Raw genomic sequence first — 21,646 nt, 5'->3', positions numbered from 1 at the left:
AAATTTTCTAGAAAAATTTAATATTTTGAAATGTATAATCAGCACGGGTTCCGCAACGAAAAATCAAGAAAACCAATCATTGGCCAATTTTTTAAAGTAACTGTTTTTTATTTAAAAAACGATGAATGTCCTGCAGCAGTTTTTTCAAACTTCGACAGTGTCAGTAACGAACATCTTTTGTACAAATTAAACAAGTATGGAATTAAGAGAAAACCTTTAAATTGGTTGACTGATTACCTAGTAAACACAACAACAACAAAAAACTCTACCCTCACCCCACTTTATAGACTTAGGTGTACCTCAGGTTTCGATATTGGGTCCTATTTTATTCATTTTGTTACAAGTTAAACCCAGAAACGCGCAAACGTGGCATGTTCGAAAACAACGACTTTGAAGCAGATTTTCGAAGTTCTGGAAGGAAAGCGTAGTTGTTTCAAAAGGGAAAATTGCCGCAAATGAATCAATTCAGGTCGAAACAAGTCCTGAGTACCAGCACGTTTCGTATTATTAATAAATATTTCGTTTTATATTCGTAAATCTTAACATGAAAAAGTAAACGAGGATGTCGAAAGTCAGTTAAGAATGAGTTAGAAAAATCAATCAGTTCGAAGTAGCGGCGACGGCAAATTTTTGGGAAGAAGAGTAAATAGTCTTGTACTAGTAATATATTTTTCCCGTTGATTATCTGCTTTAAATAAATGCAGGATTTCTATAAATGCTTGTTGGGTCTAAGTAGGTCATGAAAGTGTGCCGCCTATCACTTTGTGTATTTTACTAAAACGCACGACAAATACCACACGCATCTGTATAACTGGGTGCCTAAATGTTTCATGTATTATGTTATTTAAAAGTATTTTCTTGTTTTCAAAAATGTTCTGTAGCATCCTTTCGTCATGTTTTGGACCCATTTCTGTACACAAGTACCAAAAGTCTTGAAAACGACTGTTTTGTTTTTTTGAGCTTGGATCAACGAGAATTACTGAAATTCACACTTGAAGAACGTTAGAACAGTAACAGCGATGACTTTAAATGACAGGTTACAAATGACATTAATGACAAGTGAGAACTGTCATAATGAGCCATAAAATTTCAACGAAGCGGTTATCTCATTATTAGAATAATTCCTGTAATTGGTCAAAACCTGCCTTCTTCTCCACCACTGTTCTTTGTAATCTTAATACCTCGCAACAGTTTTATGGGATTTTGGTTAAGACACTTAGTGCTGCAGTCACTGCCAATTTTAGTTTACACAATATTGGCAATGTACCTTAATTAGTAGAATGTACAATTTCTAACTTATGCTCAAGTTTTAGTTGTCGTTGAATTTAGTTACTCTATCTATTGTATTAATTTAATAAATCCCCTCACTTCCTCAAACACTCCATTACACAAGCAATAATTTTATCTAATTATTACAAAAAAACAAAGTGTTATAACAGTCCCCACAATAAAAAATTGATAATGGGAATTTCTGTCAGTTATTATTAAATTCTGATTGCTTTTTAATGGCTCGTTTTCCTAAATGTATTGTATCAACAATGATTTAAATCTAATCGATGCACCTCGCATGCATAATATTTCAACGCTTTAAGCATAAAGTTGTTATGCCTCGGACGCTATATACTGGAGGTCATACAACGTGACAGTAAAGTCTGAAACTATCGATTTCATTGAGACGGCCAGGCATCGGCCGTCTTTAAAGCCTCGAGGGATACAGGGAATTGATATTGATAACACCGCTGTGAAAACTTCACACATATTTGGCGCGCGAATATTTTGCATCGTGCGTCCTTTATTGCATCACAAAATTCAGTGTATCGCATTTAGAATTAGTTTATCCTTGATCGAATTACTTCTTCGTCCCTTTCATCGCTTTCAGTTCGGTGTCCGACAATTTGAACTCCATCTTGTTGTCGCGGTAAGCTAACGGGTTTTCCGACTCCCTCTCCTCCAAATCCGCTTTTAGCTCTTCAGCGCTAACTTCGTCAATCCGTTTGCCCTGGCCATAGAAAATGTCCTCGGTGTATACGCGGTCCTTCCGCCGATAAGTCCCGTGAAGCTGGAAAATTCTTTCAATACACTCGACTCGCCAAAGAGTCACGCACAAAACTGACCTTATCCCAGTAACCGATGTTGAAACCGAAGTTCACGTGAAAGTATTGATGGTGATTGTCGTGAAAAATGGCGTCAGGTTGCCACGGCTGCCACCAATATGCTTTAAAATTCACCCCGGAATGATCGATGATGCCGTGGTAATACGTATACAGGGCCACCGCGTAGAAAGGAACTAAAATATAATTAAGGAGGAAACAGTTGGTCGAGCTTTCGGTACAATTCATCTTACACCAGTGAGTAGGAATTGTGAACAAAGGCAAAATATCCATCAGCTGAATATGGAGGGCTTCCACGGGGTGGATGGCCGTGACGGAAAACGCCGTGGGCTGTTTGTACTTGTGATGGAGCTTGTGAAAGTTGCGGTAAAGAAAAGGTATGTGGTAAATTCTGTGCATCCAATAGGTCATGTAGTCCTGAAAGAAACATTTTCTTAGATAATTGGTTTTATCAAAACGGTATTGACAAGATAGTTACTCTATGATATTAACATTGTAGATGTAATTACAAAGAATGCGTTCTAACAACTAAAATTTTATTTTAAAGACCGTAACTCATTTTAGCATCTGGACGTAATTGGACAGCTTTTACAAACGCGGAGAGAGTAATTCATCATCAGATTCTCTTCGCTGTCGTAGTGATAATTGTCCCCCATTCTTAACAGGTCATTAGACAGAAGAAGATTGACTAGAATTTTATAGACGACAGCGACAACAAAAAGTTTCTAAAACTCATTGCTAATTTGACATTTGTTTTTCCTGACCAGTGGATAAATGTTTCTTTGATAGATGGTAGAAAGGCAGGTAAATTTTACCACCGAGTTTGAGATTCAGAATTTGGAAAAAATTTAACCAGTTTATTTTGGTTTGGATAATACGTTCATCAAATGTCACATTTCAAAAAATTTTAACGTTTTGCCTGCCGATTAACACTTTACAAGAACTACACACATTTGGTTGAACCTGCAAAAATTTTACTTCTTCCAGTTCACACTAAACTGGGAATTGTGATACTGTACGTGACAGTTTTATATCAAACTAAACCTGCAAATTGTAGCAAAAAATTGTTTAGGTATTAATAAATATTATATAATAAGTGAATTAAACATACGTTAAAACACTTTTTCAACAATTCCCAGAAAAATTGCACAATTTCTAGGTCTCCAAAATCTAGAAGAATACACGTCTCATAGTTTAGACGTTCGAGTGCAACTGTAGTAGCACACTCTGGGGCAAATTTGGAAGTTGTAAAGAAACACGGTGGGTGGCGTTCGAATAGTGTTGTGGAAAAATACGAGTACATAGAGGATCCTTTGAATAATAAAATCGAAATTTCAAGAAGAATCATTGAGCTATCATCAACAATCAGTAATAATAGATCTGTCTTAAATCCGACAGCAGGCTCCTCTGCGTCAATTTCCGTGTTAAAACAAGAAACTAATCATCAAGATATTATTTTGCCCATTCATCGGTAATTTAATATAAATTTTAGTTATATTATTGTAACTTTTATATTCCACAGTATAAAGACAAAAACTAATTAAATGTTAATATTTTTGTAGCAGAAATAAAAATCTGTGCTTCACTGAAATTTTTTAAATCACTGATCAGTGAATCATGAACTCTTTATGAAAGTTACTATGGAATTAAATGAGATACCTTCCAAGAAAAGAGAGGGTGGGTGGGCGGGGTTACTGCCTGGTAAAATAAGATCGAATTTGGCAAATGAGAAACCTTCTAACAAAAGAGAGAGTGGGTGGGTGGGGCTAGTAGTTGATAAGATAAAACTGATATTGGCAAATCACCTCCTCTAAAAAAAATTAAGGGTAGAGAGCAAATCATTTCGCAAAATCAATCTATTTTGATAAGTACTGGCCACCCACCCTTTATTTTCTTCAAGGGTATGCTATTCGGCAATATCAGTTTTATCTTAGCAAGTACGAGCCCCGCCCGCCCTCCTTTTTTTTTAGAAGGTTTATCATTTGCCAAAATGGATTTTATTTTAGCAGGTACTAGCCCCGCCCACCCGCCCTCTCTTTCCTTAAAGGATATGTCATTTGCCAAAATCAGTCTTATCTTGCCAAGCGCTAGCCCCGCCCATCCCCCTTTTATTTTCTTAGAGGACTAGTGTACCTGCTAAGATAAGACTGATTTTGGCAAATGAGATACCTTCTAAGAACAGAAAGGGAGGGTGGGCGAGGTTTTACTACCTTGTAAAATATGATCGATTTTGGCAAATGACAAACCTTCTAACAAAAGAGAGAGTGGGTGGGTGGAGCTAGTAGTTGCTAAAATAAGACTGATTGGCAAATCACCTACTCTAAAAAAATGGAGGGTACAGGACATATAATTGAGCAAAATCAATCTATCTTGCTAAGTATTGGCCCCGCCCACCAACCCTTTATTTTCTTCAAGGGTTTGCTATTGGGCAATATCAGTTTTATCTTAGCAAATACTAGCCCCGCCTACCCACCCTCTTTTTTTTAGAGGGTTTGTCATTTGCCAAAATCGATCTTATTTTAGCAGGTACTAGTCCCGCCCACCTGCCCTCTCTTTTCTTGGAGAATTTGTCATTTACCAAAATCAGTCTTATCATGCCAAGCACTAGTCAATTTAAACTGTCAAAATGGAATAAAAATTATAATTTGCATTAAAGACTTTTCTTCTACTTCTACAAGCAATAGCCCCGCCCCCTCCCCCATTTCATTACAGATAGTACTCTTAATATAGTTCAGTCTTATCATCGCAAGTACCTACTAGCCCCGCCCATCCGCCCCCTATTTTCTTAGAGAGTATATTACTTGCCAAAATCAGTCTTGTCTTAAGAAGTACTAGCCCCACCCACCTTCCCTCTTCTCATTTGGGTGGGAATAATAAACATAAAATTCATTGGCCCATAATTTTTCACGTAAATTTAACAGCAAATCGATATTTAGATCATCTTAGAACGGTAGTGCTTCCGCATCTAATTGCTACGTTTCCTGACCCAGATAATCCACAAGATTTTTTTAGATCCCAAAATTTGGTTTCAACAGGATGGGGCACCAACACATTATAGCGTAATTGTAAGGGTTTTTTTGGATAATCAATTTGGTGGAAGGTGGACTGGAAGGCGTGGACTAATAGAATGGCCACCTAAGTCCCCAGATCTGACACCCCTTGATGTTTTTATGGAGACATTTAAAAACTCGTGCTTACATGAACAGACTCGATAATTTAGACGAGTTGAAAGCACGAATTCATCATGAAGTGTCCCCAGAGTATTGAAAATTCCGTCAATCAGGTCTGGATTTGTGTGTCTATTTGTATATCTATAGCATAAATTTTTACTCCAACGTATTATTCTGTTTATTTAACACGTATCATTAAAATCCAGTTTATTTTGTTTGTTATTAGTTTTCTCAATTTTTTTTTTTTGTTATGCAACCCCTACATCAAACTACATTTTCATATGCAGCAAAATAAGCTTTATCAAATAATGCAATCAATTTCTATCTAAAAAAAATATTGATGACGTCATAACTTTTACAAATTTTACGTCATAAGATGGACAGTACAATAAAAATCGTGACATGCTTTTGCATTTTTTTCAAAAACAAATGCTGCGCTTTTCATGAATTTTGTGCATTACTTTATCATAACCCCATATAACGTGCCTTAAACTCTCTTTCTCTTGTAATTTATAATAATTTATCTCAAAATTTAAGCCCAAATCCAGCATTATTTACTCATAGCATGATTGTGGACGAAAAGGCTAAAGCTATATACATCCGAATAATATTTTATTATTTTATTTAATAGACCGAAACATCGCTTTGATAAAACATGGAGTAACAAATAGTATATTATTAGCCAAGGTTGCAAGGCCAAGCATTCTAGACCGAGCGCAAATTAGAACCCGAGACGCGCAGCGTCGAGGGCTCTGAAGCGCGAGGTCTAGAAGTGGCTTTGCAACCGTGGTTAATATACTATTTTTTTCACTAGTAGAAACCATAAGACAATAAATTGAAAAAATAAACGTTCAATTTTTTGACGCAACATGATTTTGTTTTGATTTCTAATCAAACTTAATCTAAATCTTCAACACAAAGAAAACCGTTTATACTTGTCGCTGAGTTAATCATTTTATCTTCTACCGTCTACCAACTACCATGCGTATACTCAAGTAATGTTTGTAGCACACATTTGTTCATTTTTTAAGAAATAATCACATCAAACATTGCGTACATAACCTCAATTTACTTTTTGAACCCGTGGTAGCAAAAGTTGAATTTGCTACCACTAAATGAGTCGACATTTGCATGGGTCCTGGCTGCTAGTGAAAAAAAGTATGAAAAGTAAGCAACTAGATAAAAGTTTGGTAGAAATTCATCACCTACAGTATTTCGTATATGACCTCAAAATTTTCAAAAACTTGCTTCTTTTCCAAAACAGTGCTTTACAAACTTATTTACTTTCTTCGGTCGCTTTTTATTCGCCGACTTACTGGTGTTTGTGCATTTTGAAGTTTTTTCTAACCTTTATCCATATTTAGATAAAAAACTAATACAATTATCTTTCATCTATATTTAGATAAATTTCTTAATTTTTATGTCGTGGTGACCGAATTTGAATCAAATTTTCGCGCTGAAATTAATTAACCGCGGCGCGAAGTCACATTTAAAGAACTTGAATTTGAGAAAAGAATTCAAACAAATAATCGGAATAAATTTTAATTTTCGACCAACGCGGACGCGTGCTGTAAATTTGTTTTATTGTTTGTTAATTTACCGATCAGGTTAGGATTTTAATCGTTAACTGGTTCCAACACAATTTGTAACAAGTGCATCGCACGTGCTCCCCAGATGTCACCCGTTCTCGCGAGCTGATTTGTCTCGGCTGTCCATCATGGGTCGAATTCTTCACGACCCTTCAAAAATCACATCTTCCGAACCTTCCCAGAAAATCCCAACAAACAGATCCATATATTTCCTTTTGTCCCATGTTGCTATATCCCGTCCTCTCCCCATGTGGTACTGGACCCTCGGATTAAGTTTATGGTACCACATGTTCCAATCTCTTCCGAAGGAGTCGTTACAAAGTAAATTGCGTTTCAAGCATGCCTAGCTTTTTTTCTTGAATTTCAACAAAACGGTACAGTTTTATAACGACCATGATGGATGGGTCCAGAGGCAGAGAAGGGTTTTGTTCGAGAAATCCCGTTATTAAAATAAAATGATGCGATTTCCTCGTTTTGTAAATATGTACAGATCTTTTGATAAAAGAAAAGGTTGGAAATTCGGATGGATGACAGGCATAGATCTCGCCTACCACAGGTGAAATGGCTATTCTAGTTAAGTCACGAGCCAATGGCCACCCCAAAAAGCTGTTCGATAGATTAGATTTATAATAATGTCAATGATATGGTTAGGAAATTTTTGATAAGAAAATGTGAATCGACCACGATTTGGGCGGTTTGCTGGTATGGTTCGCGAGAGAACGAGAAGGCACTTCATTTCAAGACAGGGGTTGCATCCCATTGGTTTTTCTTTGTTAGCGCCCTCATGCCGGGTGGAGTCTCCACATTTGGCGAAATGATAAAAGCGTAGTTTGGTCAATTTTTGTGAGTTCTCTGGTCGGAATTTTGTAGTGTGCAACTCGTTCCTTCTCCACGCGTAATTTGCTGTTTAGTTTTCATTTTTGTGTTCAGTGTTTTAATCTTCATTTATTGTTGAATTTTTATTTGTTTTTTTCTAAATTTGGTGATCTATTTGTTCATTTTGTTTTTCTGTAATTTTAACCCATTTAGTGTGTACAAATAAATGAGGGTGACCGATTTTCAACTAAAAGTTGACTTTCTTTTCTTGGATTTTGCGGCCAATCCTTCCGTTTGATTAACAGTGCTTAATTACAGAAATAGAGGCGGGTGGGTGGTCGGGGTTAAGGTATATGTTCTTTTGTAGAGTGAGAGTGGGAACTGATCGAAATTAAGGTGTAAAAAAAGCGTTGATCATTCTTTTGTTGTTGTATTATTTATCATAAGATTTATTTTTTATTTCAGAAAAAAAAATGGGGGTGGGTGGGGCAAAGTTTAACTTTTTCCTAAAGTCTTTAATAGGCAAACAAAACTGTAATTTCAATATAAGTACTTCAGAAAAGTAATAATATTGAATTGAACTGTTAAATTGTTGATAATAATCGAAACTTTTGTTTCTCAACTTTTTTCATTTTCGCTGTGTACGTTAGTACCGTCCCTGTCGTAAAAAATATTTTATGCACGTTTTTATGAAAATATGTTTTACCACCAATTAATACAATAATTAAGTATGTCGCAAATTAATCTACTTTGACCACATCCACATAAAAAATTGTAGATCCACGTTTTCAGCATTAATAAATCTTTGGTTAGTGAATCAATGATTACGTACCCAACGTCCTCAAAAAATTAATGTTTGGATGGGAAGAATAAACAGAAGAATCATTGGCCCCTTATTTTTCACGGAAATTTAACATCAAATCGATCTTTGTCCAGACAATCCATAAGATTTTTTAGAACCCGGGATTTGGTTCCAACAGAATGGGGCACCACCACAATATGGTGTAAATGTAAGTGTTTTTTTTATAATCAATTTGTTGGAAGGTGGATTGGCAGGCGTGGACCACTCCTACTCTACAAAAGAACATATACCTAAACCCCGCCCACCCACCCGCCTCCATTTCGGTGATTAATTTTATCTGCTCTGAATGAAAGGCGGATCTTATGCAGAAATACAATTAGATGTTAGAATGTGAAGAGGAAGGGTGGGCGGGCTACTAATTTTTAAGATAAGATTGACTTTGGCAAGTAATATACTTTCTAAAAAAACAGAGGGTGGGTGGGCGGGGCTAGTGCTTGCGATGATAAGACTGAACAATATTAAGAGTAGTATGGCCACCTAGGTCTCCGGATCTTATACCCCTTGATTTTTATAAAAACTCCTGTTTACATGAACAGACTCGATAATTTAGACGACCTGAAAGTACAAATTCGTCATGAAATGACTCGTATATTTCCTCAGACTATTAAAAATTCCGTCAATCAGGTCTACCATTGTCTGGGTTGGTGTGTCTATTTGTAGGTCTATAGCATAAATTTTTACATATCTCCCTATCTAAAAAATTATTGATGACGTCGCAACCAATTTGATGTAAATTTTTTTTGATGTATGTCAAAAGATGGAGAGTATAATGAAAAGCTTGACATGTTTTTGCATTTTTTTCAAAAACAAATGCTGCGCTTTTTATGAATTTTGGGCATTACTTTATCATAACCCGATATAACGTTTCCTAGGACCTCTTTCTCTTGTAATTTATAATAATTTATCTCAAAATGTAACCCCAAATCCAGTATTATTTACTCATGGCATGATTTTGGACGAAAAAGCTTAAACTATGTACATACGAATATAATTTTATTATTTTATTTAATGGACCAAAACATTACTTGGTTAAAACAGGAGTAACAAAAAATATGGAAAGAAAGCAACTAGATAAAAGTTTGGTAGAAATGCATCACCAAGAGTATTTCGTATATGACCTCAAAATTTTCAAAACTGGCTTCTTTTCCAAAACAGTGCCTTGCAAACTTATTTACTTTCTTCGTTCGCCTTTTATTCGCCGACTTACTTGTGTTTGTGCATTTTGAAGTTTTTTCCATCCTTTATCAAATATTTCGATAAAAAACTGAAACAATTAACGTAGCGTAACGTAACGACGACGATGCCACAGTTTCCCCAACACGCGTAGCTAATTCTTGCGGAAATAAGTAAATTTTCGACCGACGCCAACACGTGTGTAAATTTGTTTTATTGTTTGTAAATTCACAGTTCATGTTAGGAGTTTAATCGTTAACTAGTTCTAACACAATTTAACAATTGCTCTTTGTTTACCAAATTACAAATTAGGTATCTGATTGCTTATACGTAAGTGTTACATAATAACACCTCTTAATTCCCCACACAAGATTGATAACAATTTATTTACGGCAGTTAAATCAATCTAACGTTGCCCTACTCTGGGAAAAGATCGTGAAAGTGCGGTAGAATTCATAATCTCGTGACCTGAGGTACAGGGGGATTAAAAATCTCCCCCTTTAGGCAATTATCATCATATCATCATCACATCACCGAGATATTTTCTCTCAACGCCTGATACATTTTGTGTTGTTTATTTTCATGTGTTATGTTTGGGATAAGCTGGGGACAGTCCACGATATAAACACTCAAAACTAATGATTTTAAGTAACCAATCACTTGAATCAAGGCATCATTTAACATAATGTAAATTCTTTGTTTGAACCGTTGATAAAGTGTGGTATAATTTATTATAATGTAAATGCTTTGTTTCAGTCGTTGATAAAGTGTCATTGGAGGAATAAATAATTTTGTGTCCTCCGTATATTTTGTGTTTTATTTAGCGGTACTTTTCCAACGTAGATTCCTTTTTGTCAGACGATCCAGCGAAGGCCAAATTTTGAATTTTAAAATTTTTCAATTTAATGCGGGATGTTTGGGTTAGCACAATGTTCTTGCTGAAATGTAGATCGGAAAATTTTCCAATGTGAAAACTCACTAGAAATAGGCACAACCTTGCTCTTTATATCAATACATTCATCCTTTTGGAGCAGTTATGTGAGCCTCCAGCTGATAACCCCACATTCCGCGCCAGACCAAACATAAACAAATTAACAGAATGTTCAGCAAACGCCCTACAAAAATCTGTAAAATAATACAATCATCTTTTTGTTTCCTACTTTTTTATCAAATTTTATAATATTTCAATTAAGCGGGATTTGTTGGACTGTACTTCAGACTGTTGAACTACGCTCCGACCAATTTTTTTTTGTTCGGCTTAATGCTTGTAAAGTAATTCCAATTCACAACGAAATATTGCTCGTTTCTTTGTTCTTATTTCTCTCCTCCTTTTTTCTGTCTTAATTCGCTAATTGGGTTCGCTGTTCGTATCCAACTGGTTAGGTTGCCTTCAAATAACAGTCACAGCCTCCGTACTAAATATTCATTGAAAGCAACAAATTATCGGATTTCTGTTTTCAATTTTTGCCGTATTTACTTTTATTCGTTAATTTCTATCCACCACATTTACTACTAATACTGTCTGCTCCCACCAAAGAATTTGAGTCGATTTTCTTTCTCAAAGTTGAAATTGGATTATCACTTCAATGGAGTAACGTAGATTTTTTAGCAAACCCCCAACTATCACTAATTTATTTGCTACACCAATGTGACAATTAGAGGGCTGGAAACACGTACTGCGCACAGGGACTTCATCAGGGATTTTGACGAAACAGTTCTTTACATTTTCATTAAAAAAAACTGGCTAAAAACGAAATCTCTTGATCTTTCTTAAACTGATTGTCTTCTTTTTTGATAAAGATAATTCTAAGCCAGCGGCATTCCTCAATAACAGAGTTTATCTGGAAAATGGCTACTTTCATGTTTTCTCCTACTCCTAGAATACGAAATAATAAGATTTCCGTTTCCGTTTGTCTGTCTGTCGTCTATCATCTATGTTAATGTTATTAGATAGATAATTACGGAAACTATCAGACTTATTGCTGTCAAATTTTATACATATGTTGGGACTATCGTGTAAATGGTAAAACCTGATGCCACTACCTCAAAATATTCCATGGTAATGCTCTTTACCATTAAAACGTCATCATTCTGAGAATTTCTTCAATAAAAAATATAGTGCTTTGTAAAAAATTCCTTGTAACTTATTTCACGGTGGATAGAGATACCTTAAATACATCCTAAATTATTAATTGTTAAATATTCGCGGCTATTCATTAGCGTTGGTTATATTAATTAGTAGTGAGAAAACTCTATCTCCAGCTTCCTCATTATTAATGTAAAGTTAATTCAACGGTCGCAATTTGAGTAGTTAATTGTTAAATAAATCTATTGCTATGACAAATGAACTTCATTGTTATCCCTCGACTGAAATGGCCGTTTGAAGTAGCAAAATAGGTCATTCATTGTGATCTCCCGACGTAACTTGCTAGATCCGACGACAAAATTGCCTATTGTCAATCTTACAGTTCCGTCGTCTCCACAAAACGACATTTAACGCACCACAAACCTCTACATCTCTTTTCGATATTATTGTTACTTCGGAAAAAAATCAACAAATTTAATTGATAAACCAGCCTAATTACTTCAACATTAATTTTGTCGCATAAAATGGATATCTGAATTGGCCGTCTGACTCATCATAATGTATGGATTCCAGAGTCAACCCTCATAATAGTGTTATTCCCCTTTTGACATTTCCAATAGTATTTTCCCATTGTGACGGGAGACTCGCTTTACAAGTAAATTCTCTTTCTTTCGATCAAAATTTATTCCGATATTCTAAAAAAAGGAAATAAGACCGCTTTCCATGTCAAAGTACGTAAGCAGACGCATGTACACATCCGGCATTGATAATTTCCACCTCGAATGATATAAAGAGCGTTTTTGTTAAAAGCATCGTGTGTCTTATTCAAACAACCCTTTTGAAATATGATATTAGGGTACTCAGGACAGAATTAAATGAACAAAGCGACAGCCGGCTATAAAGACTTCATTGTAAATGTAAGTTTCGACTGCGGTGTAAATAGTGTATCGATCTGTCTTGAGGGCGCACAATGTGTGTTTTAAGAGCAATTAAACTCGCCGTTTTCTCGCTAACCTGGTAAATAAAAATGACTGGCCATTGGAGGAAGTACCACAACCAGCCGTAGTCCGCAATGTCGTAATAAACGGTGCTGTAGCCTCCATTACTGATGTAACAGGCGAGCAGGGCCGAAATGGAGGCGTTCATGAATAGGGTGAGGGAGCCTAGGGTTATTTCGTGTCTTTCCAGCTCGGGGGACATGAACTTCTTCGGCTGGCATTTCCACTCCTCGGCGTTGTCGCGCTGGCGGACGTAGTAATACCACTGGGGACACAGAATATGGTAAACAAGATGGATTTCAATCTGTGGGTGAAGTAGTAAATTTTGGACAACAGTTTTTGCTCTATTTTTTTTCAAAATATCAAAGGCTGAAACTGGATGAAAGATTAAAACATGTCAAGAAACACAAATTTACAAATCTGTAGACTTGTTATAATTCATATAAGACTGAATGAAATTTCAAGCCAAGAACTGCAATATCAATATTTGAAAATCGTGAAGTTTTAGAACTTTTTATAAACACTCTGTATACTAAAAATTGATTTTTTGTTACCACAATAAAGCGCGTACTTTTATTTGTTTTTCCACAAAATATTGTAACCTAGATTTTAAAAATAACCCTATTGCGTTTTTTTGTGTGAACTCTACCAAAAATTTGAAAGAAATTGGAATAACTTGACAACGTCGCAACGGAATTTAAAAAAAAATTGTGGTTATAAACCCCCAGGAATAAAAATATTTAAAAATAAACAGGGTATTTCTTAAAAAAAAAACTTGTGTGTTACGTATTAAGAACAGAACACTGTATATGTTTTAAAAATAATTATAGGGTATAGTCCTCAAAGAAGCGTACAGTTTTGGTCTTTGCCTTTTTTTCTGTCTGTAATAATTATGTAGCTTGTTGACCCACCACATAAAATGAATCAAAACCATGGCTTAAATTTGCCAAAAACTACTGAAAACCACAATAAAGAAGCTAATCATGGCAACACAAAAACTAGCAAAATTACTTGCTCTTATGTCATGTTTGACTCCTACTAAAACTGTAACAAGTGTATTAAATGATAACTAAAATTTCATGATTCTAATCTTTTGTTCAAATTTCACTTTTTAAATAATGAATAAAGAAAATAACAATTCTAGAAGCGGAATTTTGAGAAATAAAAGTAATATGTCTGCTAGTTTAATGACTGCTTATGTTTGTTCAGTGGTTTAATTTTGTTTCAAATTATTTCTCATGTTACAACTGAAAGAATCTATATTGCATCAACAAGCGAAAAACTTTTAACCAATGCCAAGTGGATAAATTCTCCTTTTTCGTGTGTGCCGTAATTTTTGTTCCAGTGAGTACTTTTGACAATATTTTCAAACTTTAGTCTACTTCTTCTTTTTTTATAGGTTGCTCTATGTTATTTGTAAATAATAGTTATGCGACTTTGTCTAGAATACGCAAGTTTTGGATTGTCTTATTATTATTATTATTTTTTTTATATAAAATTGTTTCAAAAAAAATTATTTTTCCTTTTTTAAGCTTTTTCTTGAAACAACGTTTCGAGTGACGTAACATCGGCATCATCTTCGAAATCCATTTTTTTGGATTTTTTTTTTGTTTTTGTTATATTTAATAATTGATAGCAAGAAAATATTCAGAATCGCTCATTTTCAACCAAGGAAATATTTTTTTTGTAAAATTTCCAAAACCTAAAATTTAGATTATTGTAAAAGCTACAAAACATATTTCACCAAAAAGAAATATCAGTTCGTTATATACAGAGTGTCCAGTTTATCTGTTTCGCTCTAATTTTAATATCAGTTATTTAAAAGGTATAAAGCATGAAATTTAGAACAGTTAATCATAACAAAAATCTAAAAATTAATATACATAGTGAGAAATAAAAAAAGACTGAAGTGTTTTGTTTTTGTTGTAGTTATTTAATAACTTCTAACACCAAGAAAATATTTGAAATTGCTCTTTTTCAACCAAGGAAACTTTTTTTTTTCGTAAAATTGCCAAAACTTAAAATTTAGATTATTGTAAAAGCTATAAAACATATTTCACCAAAACGAAATATCAATTCGTTAAATACAGGGTGTCCCACTTTATCTGTTACGCCCTAATTCTAATTTCAGTTATTTAGAAGGCATAAATCATGAAATTTAGAACGGTTAATTATCACAAAAATCTAAAAATTAATATACATAGTGAGAAATAAAACAAGACTAAAGTGTTTTGTTTTTGTTGTACTTATTTAATAACTACTAAAATTGCTCATTTTCAACCAAGGATTTTTGTTGTAAAATTTCCAAAACCTAAAATTTAGATTATTATCAAAGTTACAAAACCTATTTCATCAAAAAGAAGTATCAGTTCTTTATATACAGAGTGTCAAGTTTATCTGTTTCGCTCTAATTTTAATATCAGTTATTTAAAAGGCATTAAGCATGAAATTTAGAACAGTTAATCATAACAAAAATCTAAAAATTGATATACACAGTGAGAAATAAACAAAGACTGAAGTGTTTTGTTTTCGTTGTAGTTATTTAATAACTTCTAACAGCAAGAAAATATTTAAAATCGCTCATTTTCAACCAAGGAAACATTTTTTTTTTCCTAAAATTACCAAAACCTAAAATTTAGGTTATTGTAAAAGCTACAAACATATTTCACCAAAAAGAAATATCAGTTCCTTATATACAGGGTGTCCCAGTTTACCTGTTCCGCTCTAATTCTAATATCAGTTATTTAGAAGGCATAAAGCATGATATTTAGAACGGTTAATTATCACAAAAATCTAAAAATTAATATACCTGGTGAGAAATAAAAAAAGACTAAAGTAGTACGGTCTTTTGAGGAGCATAGAGGAAAATTATTAACTGTACCATGAAAATGTACCTCCCTGTATATTTGTACATATGTAGTCTTATTGACTTCCTCTTAGGCTTTATAAATACTAACAGTTTATTTTTATAACTGGAATGCGACGTAGCCACCTTGGTCCAATTTTCTTGCAACAATGTTACTTTTAAGTACGAGCTTTGTTGTGGCATCAGTTAAATCAAATTTTAATGTACAGAATGTTCAGAAAAAAAATTGTATATATATTTTATTGTTAATTTTTACTTTCTTTCTTTCGATGTCTATCTCTTAAACAAGTAAAAATGTCACACAATCTACTTTAAATTTAGGAAATATTTAACAAAATATTAACTACATGTGTGCTGTTTGAAAAAAAAAATGAGAATTTATTTATTTATTTATTTATTTATTTATTTATTTATTTATTTATTTATTTATTTATTTTAATAAATACTTTGTATATTAAGACCCCATTGAACACTCAATTGCTAAAAAAATTCAAGAAAATTCAAAAAACGTGACAACGTCACATCGGAATTTTCAAAATAATCTGTGGTTATAAGGCCTAAAATGAGGTCAATCAAAATATGTAATATATAGGGTATTCGATTTTAATAAACTAAGTTGTGTGGTACGTCTTAAAAACAGAACACTCTGTACAACTGAAAATAATATTAGTATACATGGCGGATCACTAAACTCGCGCTCCTCGATATTCATGATTTATTAAAAATAGAAAAAAGAGTTACAGACCAAGGTTAGCGGTTTTGGAGAAGCACATTCTAAAAATATTTTTAACTGTACAGAGTGTTCTATTTTAAGGCACCACACACAATTTTTTAATGAAACACCATATACAGGGTGCTGAAAAAATGGCGCACCAGCTCAACGCTACTTTAAGTTCACAGATCTAAGTTCAGGAAACATCATTAAAAAATTCCTTACGTCAATTTCACGTTCACTTACAAAAACAAAATATCGATTTAGATTTATCCTAAACAATTTTTAAGTTTTTTGTTATATTATAAAATGAATAAAATTGTGGATGGAAACAAAATCATTTTGAATAATGGAAGTCTAATTGATTTCATGTATCCAACACTAAGTGGCGAGTTAGAATTTGGTGAAATATTGACAATAAAAGTTAAATCTTGAAGAGCTATATTTTCGACATTTGATCCCAAGAATTTTTTTAATTATTTTTTCTCTGTTCTATGAACAATCCTCAACAACTTGGCACAGATTTGGTACGCCATTTTTTCAGCACCCTGTATATTTTTACATAGACTGCACGTCAAAAGTTATAAAAAATCTAATAATAAACATGTCTTCCATCAATATCCTTAACTTTCGACGCGCCGTTTCACAATATTTGATGAAATGATAAAGTTCAACCTATTATTATAAATTTCAATTCTTGATATTGCAGTTTTTTCAAATACAACACCCTGTATGTTATTACTGCGTCTCCTCGCTTTTCCTCTCATCGCCAAAACTTTTTAAGAAAATTGGAAATTGGAAATTGGTCATAAATCCAATGAAGGACTTAAAGAGAAGACGTAAAATATACAAGGTATTCCAGTAAAAAAAAAACTCTACAGTTGAAAATCATTTTAGAGTTTGCTACTTAAAGAATCGTAAAATTTTGGTCTGTATCTCTTTTTTCTCTTTCTAATAATTAATGAAATATTGACGATAACGATTAGTGGCTCACCCTGTACAAGTAACATTTTGGTTTCCAAAAATGACATCAACTTATTCTTTTCAAACATACAGAGCGTTTGTCAAATAAATTACTATCAATTTAACTCCCCTAAAACCGAACCACATTCTGTTTGAACGAAAAGATTGATGTCATTTCCGGAAAAAGCAGAGATATAACGTCTACAATTTTTTAAACCATTAAACCAAACCACGTACCTATGTCTCTTTTTACGAGTAGGTCATTTATTATTTTATTATTTTATAATTTGTTATTTTGCACAAAATACGTAACTAATAAACAAAAAAAAACGAAAACACTTTTTTTATATTTTTTACGAAATAAGGAACTATTTAGGTTAAGAAATTTTCATTCTTGTTGAATCTTCCTTTACAAAATATGTATACAATTTCCAAATAAAATTGGTGACTTCTTTTTTAATTTATTAAATTTATTCATTCTATACTTTATGCACACTCATTAACATATTAAAGATTTCAAGAAAAAAATTATTGCGCCAAACAAATATCCAAAACATAAACACTTCTGATTACTTAACAAATATCCATTAGTGAATGAAGATTATTAAACACACGAAATTACTGATTTACTCTAGATAAAATAACTCCTGAAAATTATCTTAGCAATTTTCAGAAATATCGGCTGCAGTTATCATGATTAGTTATAAATACAGTGTATTATTACATAGAAATACATATATTTATACCACAACATGCGATGAAAAAGTTTTCTTATCAAATGAGTTTCTGGCATTGATATAATCAATGCTTACATTGTACGCTTTGATGAAATAACTTTCCACCTTATTTATTCATTTTATGGATTTTTGGAGAAATTAGTGGCTTCGCACACTAGAATTTAGAGCGGTTACTCAATTAACGTGGCCGTAATTTAAAAAAACCACTAAAATTTTGTGAAATATATATATGTATTATTTAGGAATGTGGAGAGTTATTTTAATAGAATATAGCTTATACCTGCATAATTTAAAATTAATATAGCTGGAAATATTTGATATAATTATTATTGTACAATATTTTTGTAACAAATATTTATATATTTTTGGGTAAGCATGGCGTCAAATGTCAAATATAGTCGTGCGTAAGCGATCATAATATCAATCATATCAGCTGCAATGATAAGACAGAGATCAGTAAATATTTCCACAGCACACTCTAATCACAAAACTTTTTGATCGCACGTTTTGTTATAGGAATTTTCTTAACAATGAAACATAATTTAGATTAAGATCTAAGACAATGTTAAAACAATTAGCACTGTGTCGGAATCTTGGAAAAAACAAAACTTATTTATTACCAAATTTTAACAAAAAATTCTTTTCAACTCTGTTTTGTAAATTAAAGTTAAAGATTCAGTAAAATCATTGCACATAAAATATACATTTTCTCCATTACGTAAATTAAAATTTTAAATAATGAATTTTTCAAACTATGGAATGAAAGCTAGCTGCTGGCTCACGTAATTAATAAATATTTTCAACAAGAAATGAAAATCTCAAAACATAAAATCTGACTTTTGCGCTAAAACTAATCTACTAATCAGAGCCAAAAAAAAAACACCAGAGCTGTAGATTCAGTCTTGAACTATATTTCTGGCCACTTTATACGTTTCACCCCTTGAACTTTCCTCCGAAAATGAGCACAACACGCCTTCGTTTGTAGTCTCCACTACAAAGGCAGAAACAACGGTCAAACGATATTACCGCCATGCATAGGAAACAAGTCTTAAAACTTTATGACAGTCCCTTCTGTTTCTTTACCCAGCGACAAATGTTTATGCGTACACATAAAAAGCAATTTGCACCTCTTCCAGTTTATGTTTTCTTTTACAGGCCTGATGGAAAAGCTCGGCATAAAGTTCGCGGTAAAATTGTAAAACATTGTTTGCCGTGTTCGGATAGTCAAGCGATAAAATCCGCATCATTGACATAAGTACTACAGTACCTTGGGGATCGGGCGAGACACCTGCATGCACCGAAATAAGCCGTTTAAAACAGATAAGCATTAAATCGATACAATCAGACCGACAGCTCACACAAAAAGGGAAATAAAAATTTAAATCCACGGAAAAAGAAATACCTACGTGCAGGAATCCACCTAGGACGTAGTACATTAGATAGGACACCAGGCAGGAGTATACCCAGAACGTCCAAAAATTCTGCAAGCCAAGAGATTCCAGAGTTATTTCCGACAAGTTGGATTGTGTACTGTTATTTGCAGTTTCTCCACGACTATTGTATCCCCATTGTCGGGTAACATGTACAAAAATATTTACCCAGTCTCCTGAAATGGAATATTATGTAATGTTTGTGTGTTTTGCTCTCTTGTCAAGTGTAGCACCTGAATAAATAGCGCGAGTTAATCGCCGTAAGATTTAACACCTGCCATTTTAGATGGAACTTGATAATTGCGCCAGCGATAAGACGTTACACACAACAAAATAAGGTTTAATAGAAAATAAATATTTCTATGTCAACTACCTGGAAATTTTCTGGTGATTAGATACTAACGATCGAGTTATATACTAAATGCACATGGTTTGGCGAAAGTCTAAGAACATATACCATATATATTTATATGGGTTGCTTGCCTAGATCATAAAAGTTGAAGTAGGTACATGTCGACTGAGCATACAGTATTTCATACCTAATATTGAAAACATATTTTTAGATATTAGCTTCTCTTCATATAAAATATTATTAACAGATGAAAGCCAGAATTTTACAATGTAAAATTTGGAAAAACATCTGATTGTTATTTGTAACAACAAAAAAAAATGTGTAGTATACAGCGTTATTACGTAAAAATATGTTATATGTAATAACTAATAAATATAATATGTGCATAAACCCGTACATAATTGGAAGGAATTTTGAGCATATAAATCCCCTCTTTAATGTTTACTCATGAAGATGAAGTTTGCCGCACTAGTCAAAGTCAACTGTGCTAAATCATCCGAACACTATTTGCTTGTATTACTTACTGCCATTAACATGATTTGTTACTCGCGGAGAGCTAAATTGGCCATATACTGTGAGTAATGCATTGTATTACCTAACTAGGGAGCTAATTAAAACTAACACATTAATTGACAAAACAAACTTGAAAACCGAAATATTACCCTACTTATAAAATTGATTTTAACAAAAAATGAAAAGAAAAAAAATTCTCCATCACTCAAAATTTAATCTCCGAATATATTTGTTGTTACTACGTTTAAATTACCACAAGAAAGTTAATTACAGAATTAATAAACAAAGTGTTGCAGCTTGAATAAATATTTTAGTTTTAATTTTCAATCTGCCTTGAATTCACTTTGATCGTTACACAGACACTTGATATTTCACAGCATACAAATTTGTTTGAGTTTTTTCTTAATGAAAGTTAGGGCAAGAAGATCGAAAGAAAAAGTATTTCATAAATTGCATAAAATCTACAGTCAATAAATACCCAAGGCAACTTTTTCCTACATGCGATCAACCAATATCCTGACGATTTTTTTAATAATCATTATTTCCTCTAAAGCAGTAAAAGAGAAATCTTTGTATAGTGGTACAACTCTGACTTCGTTTTTATGGCACTACTACCTCAATTACCGCAAGTATTAGGAACTCTATGGGAAATGTAAATAGCCGTGCCATAAATCATCTTGATGATGATGTTTATTAACGGTCAAAAAAAAAACAATTACAATAATAAAAACATACAAAAGTTACAACACTAAATTAAAATCTTCCTGTGGATCGATGATTTAAACCTGGTGTAAGAAATTCCCACAAACTCAATTTCATTATACATAGATAAGTGTCAGTCTAGCAAGACGACTAACAGGCGATTGAAACGCGTACAAAGTACGATGATATGGAATTGAAAGTAAGTGAGAATTTCTTACTTGACGAGATGGAACATGTATCATAAATAAAATTAGAATATTTGAACAAGTAACAATATATATAAACAAAACACATATCAAACATTATTCTTCTCTTAGAAAGTAACGTAAGCCCAAAATAACTTATTATCATAGTATAATTATAGTTATTGAAAAATATATTGAACTTATAGCACAGAAATTTGACGAATTTTTTTTTAATTTTTTCAATTCTTTGACTGTGCATCTTATAATAAGGAGACCATATAGTAACACCGTATTGGAGGATCGACCTTACAAAAGATGAAAACAAAATAAAAAAGATCTAAGATTTGAGAACACACTACAGGTTCTTTTTACTAATCCTAA

General features: G+C 33.1%; 1 protein-coding gene across 3 annotated transcripts in view; it reads right to left on the bottom strand.

The window, feature by feature from the left end:
- Positions 1-1,742: 1,742 nt before the first annotated feature.
- The window catches only part of LOC135128991 (uncharacterized), a 32,521-nt gene continuing 12,617 nt past the window's right edge, over positions 1,743-21,646 (bottom strand). For all 3 annotated transcript variants that reach the window (XM_064056071.1, XM_064056074.1, XM_064056072.1), the window contains exons 3-7: positions 19,490-19,689; positions 12,822-13,070; positions 2,345-2,528; positions 2,115-2,287; positions 1,743-2,059 (exon numbers count right to left, since the gene is read on the bottom strand). In XM_064056071.1, the coding sequence (XP_063912141.1) occupies positions 1,850-2,059; positions 2,115-2,287; positions 2,345-2,528; positions 12,822-13,070; positions 19,490-19,689 (1,016 nt within the window). In that variant the 3' untranslated portion in view covers positions 1,743-1,849. The remainder of the gene's footprint in view (positions 2,060-2,114; positions 2,288-2,344; positions 2,529-12,821; positions 13,071-19,489; positions 19,690-21,646) is intronic.

This window comes from Zophobas morio, unplaced genomic scaffold (assembly GCF_036711695.1).
Source record: "Zophobas morio isolate AGI-343-1 ecotype UQ-CSIRO unplaced genomic scaffold, CSIRO_AGI_Zmor_V1 ptg000014l, whole genome shotgun sequence".
NCBI classification, from domain to species: domain Eukaryota; kingdom Metazoa; phylum Arthropoda; class Insecta; order Coleoptera; family Tenebrionidae; genus Zophobas; species Zophobas morio.
The sequence above is the reverse complement of the archived record's forward strand: the minus strand, read 5'-3'. Positions and strand labels throughout refer to the sequence as shown.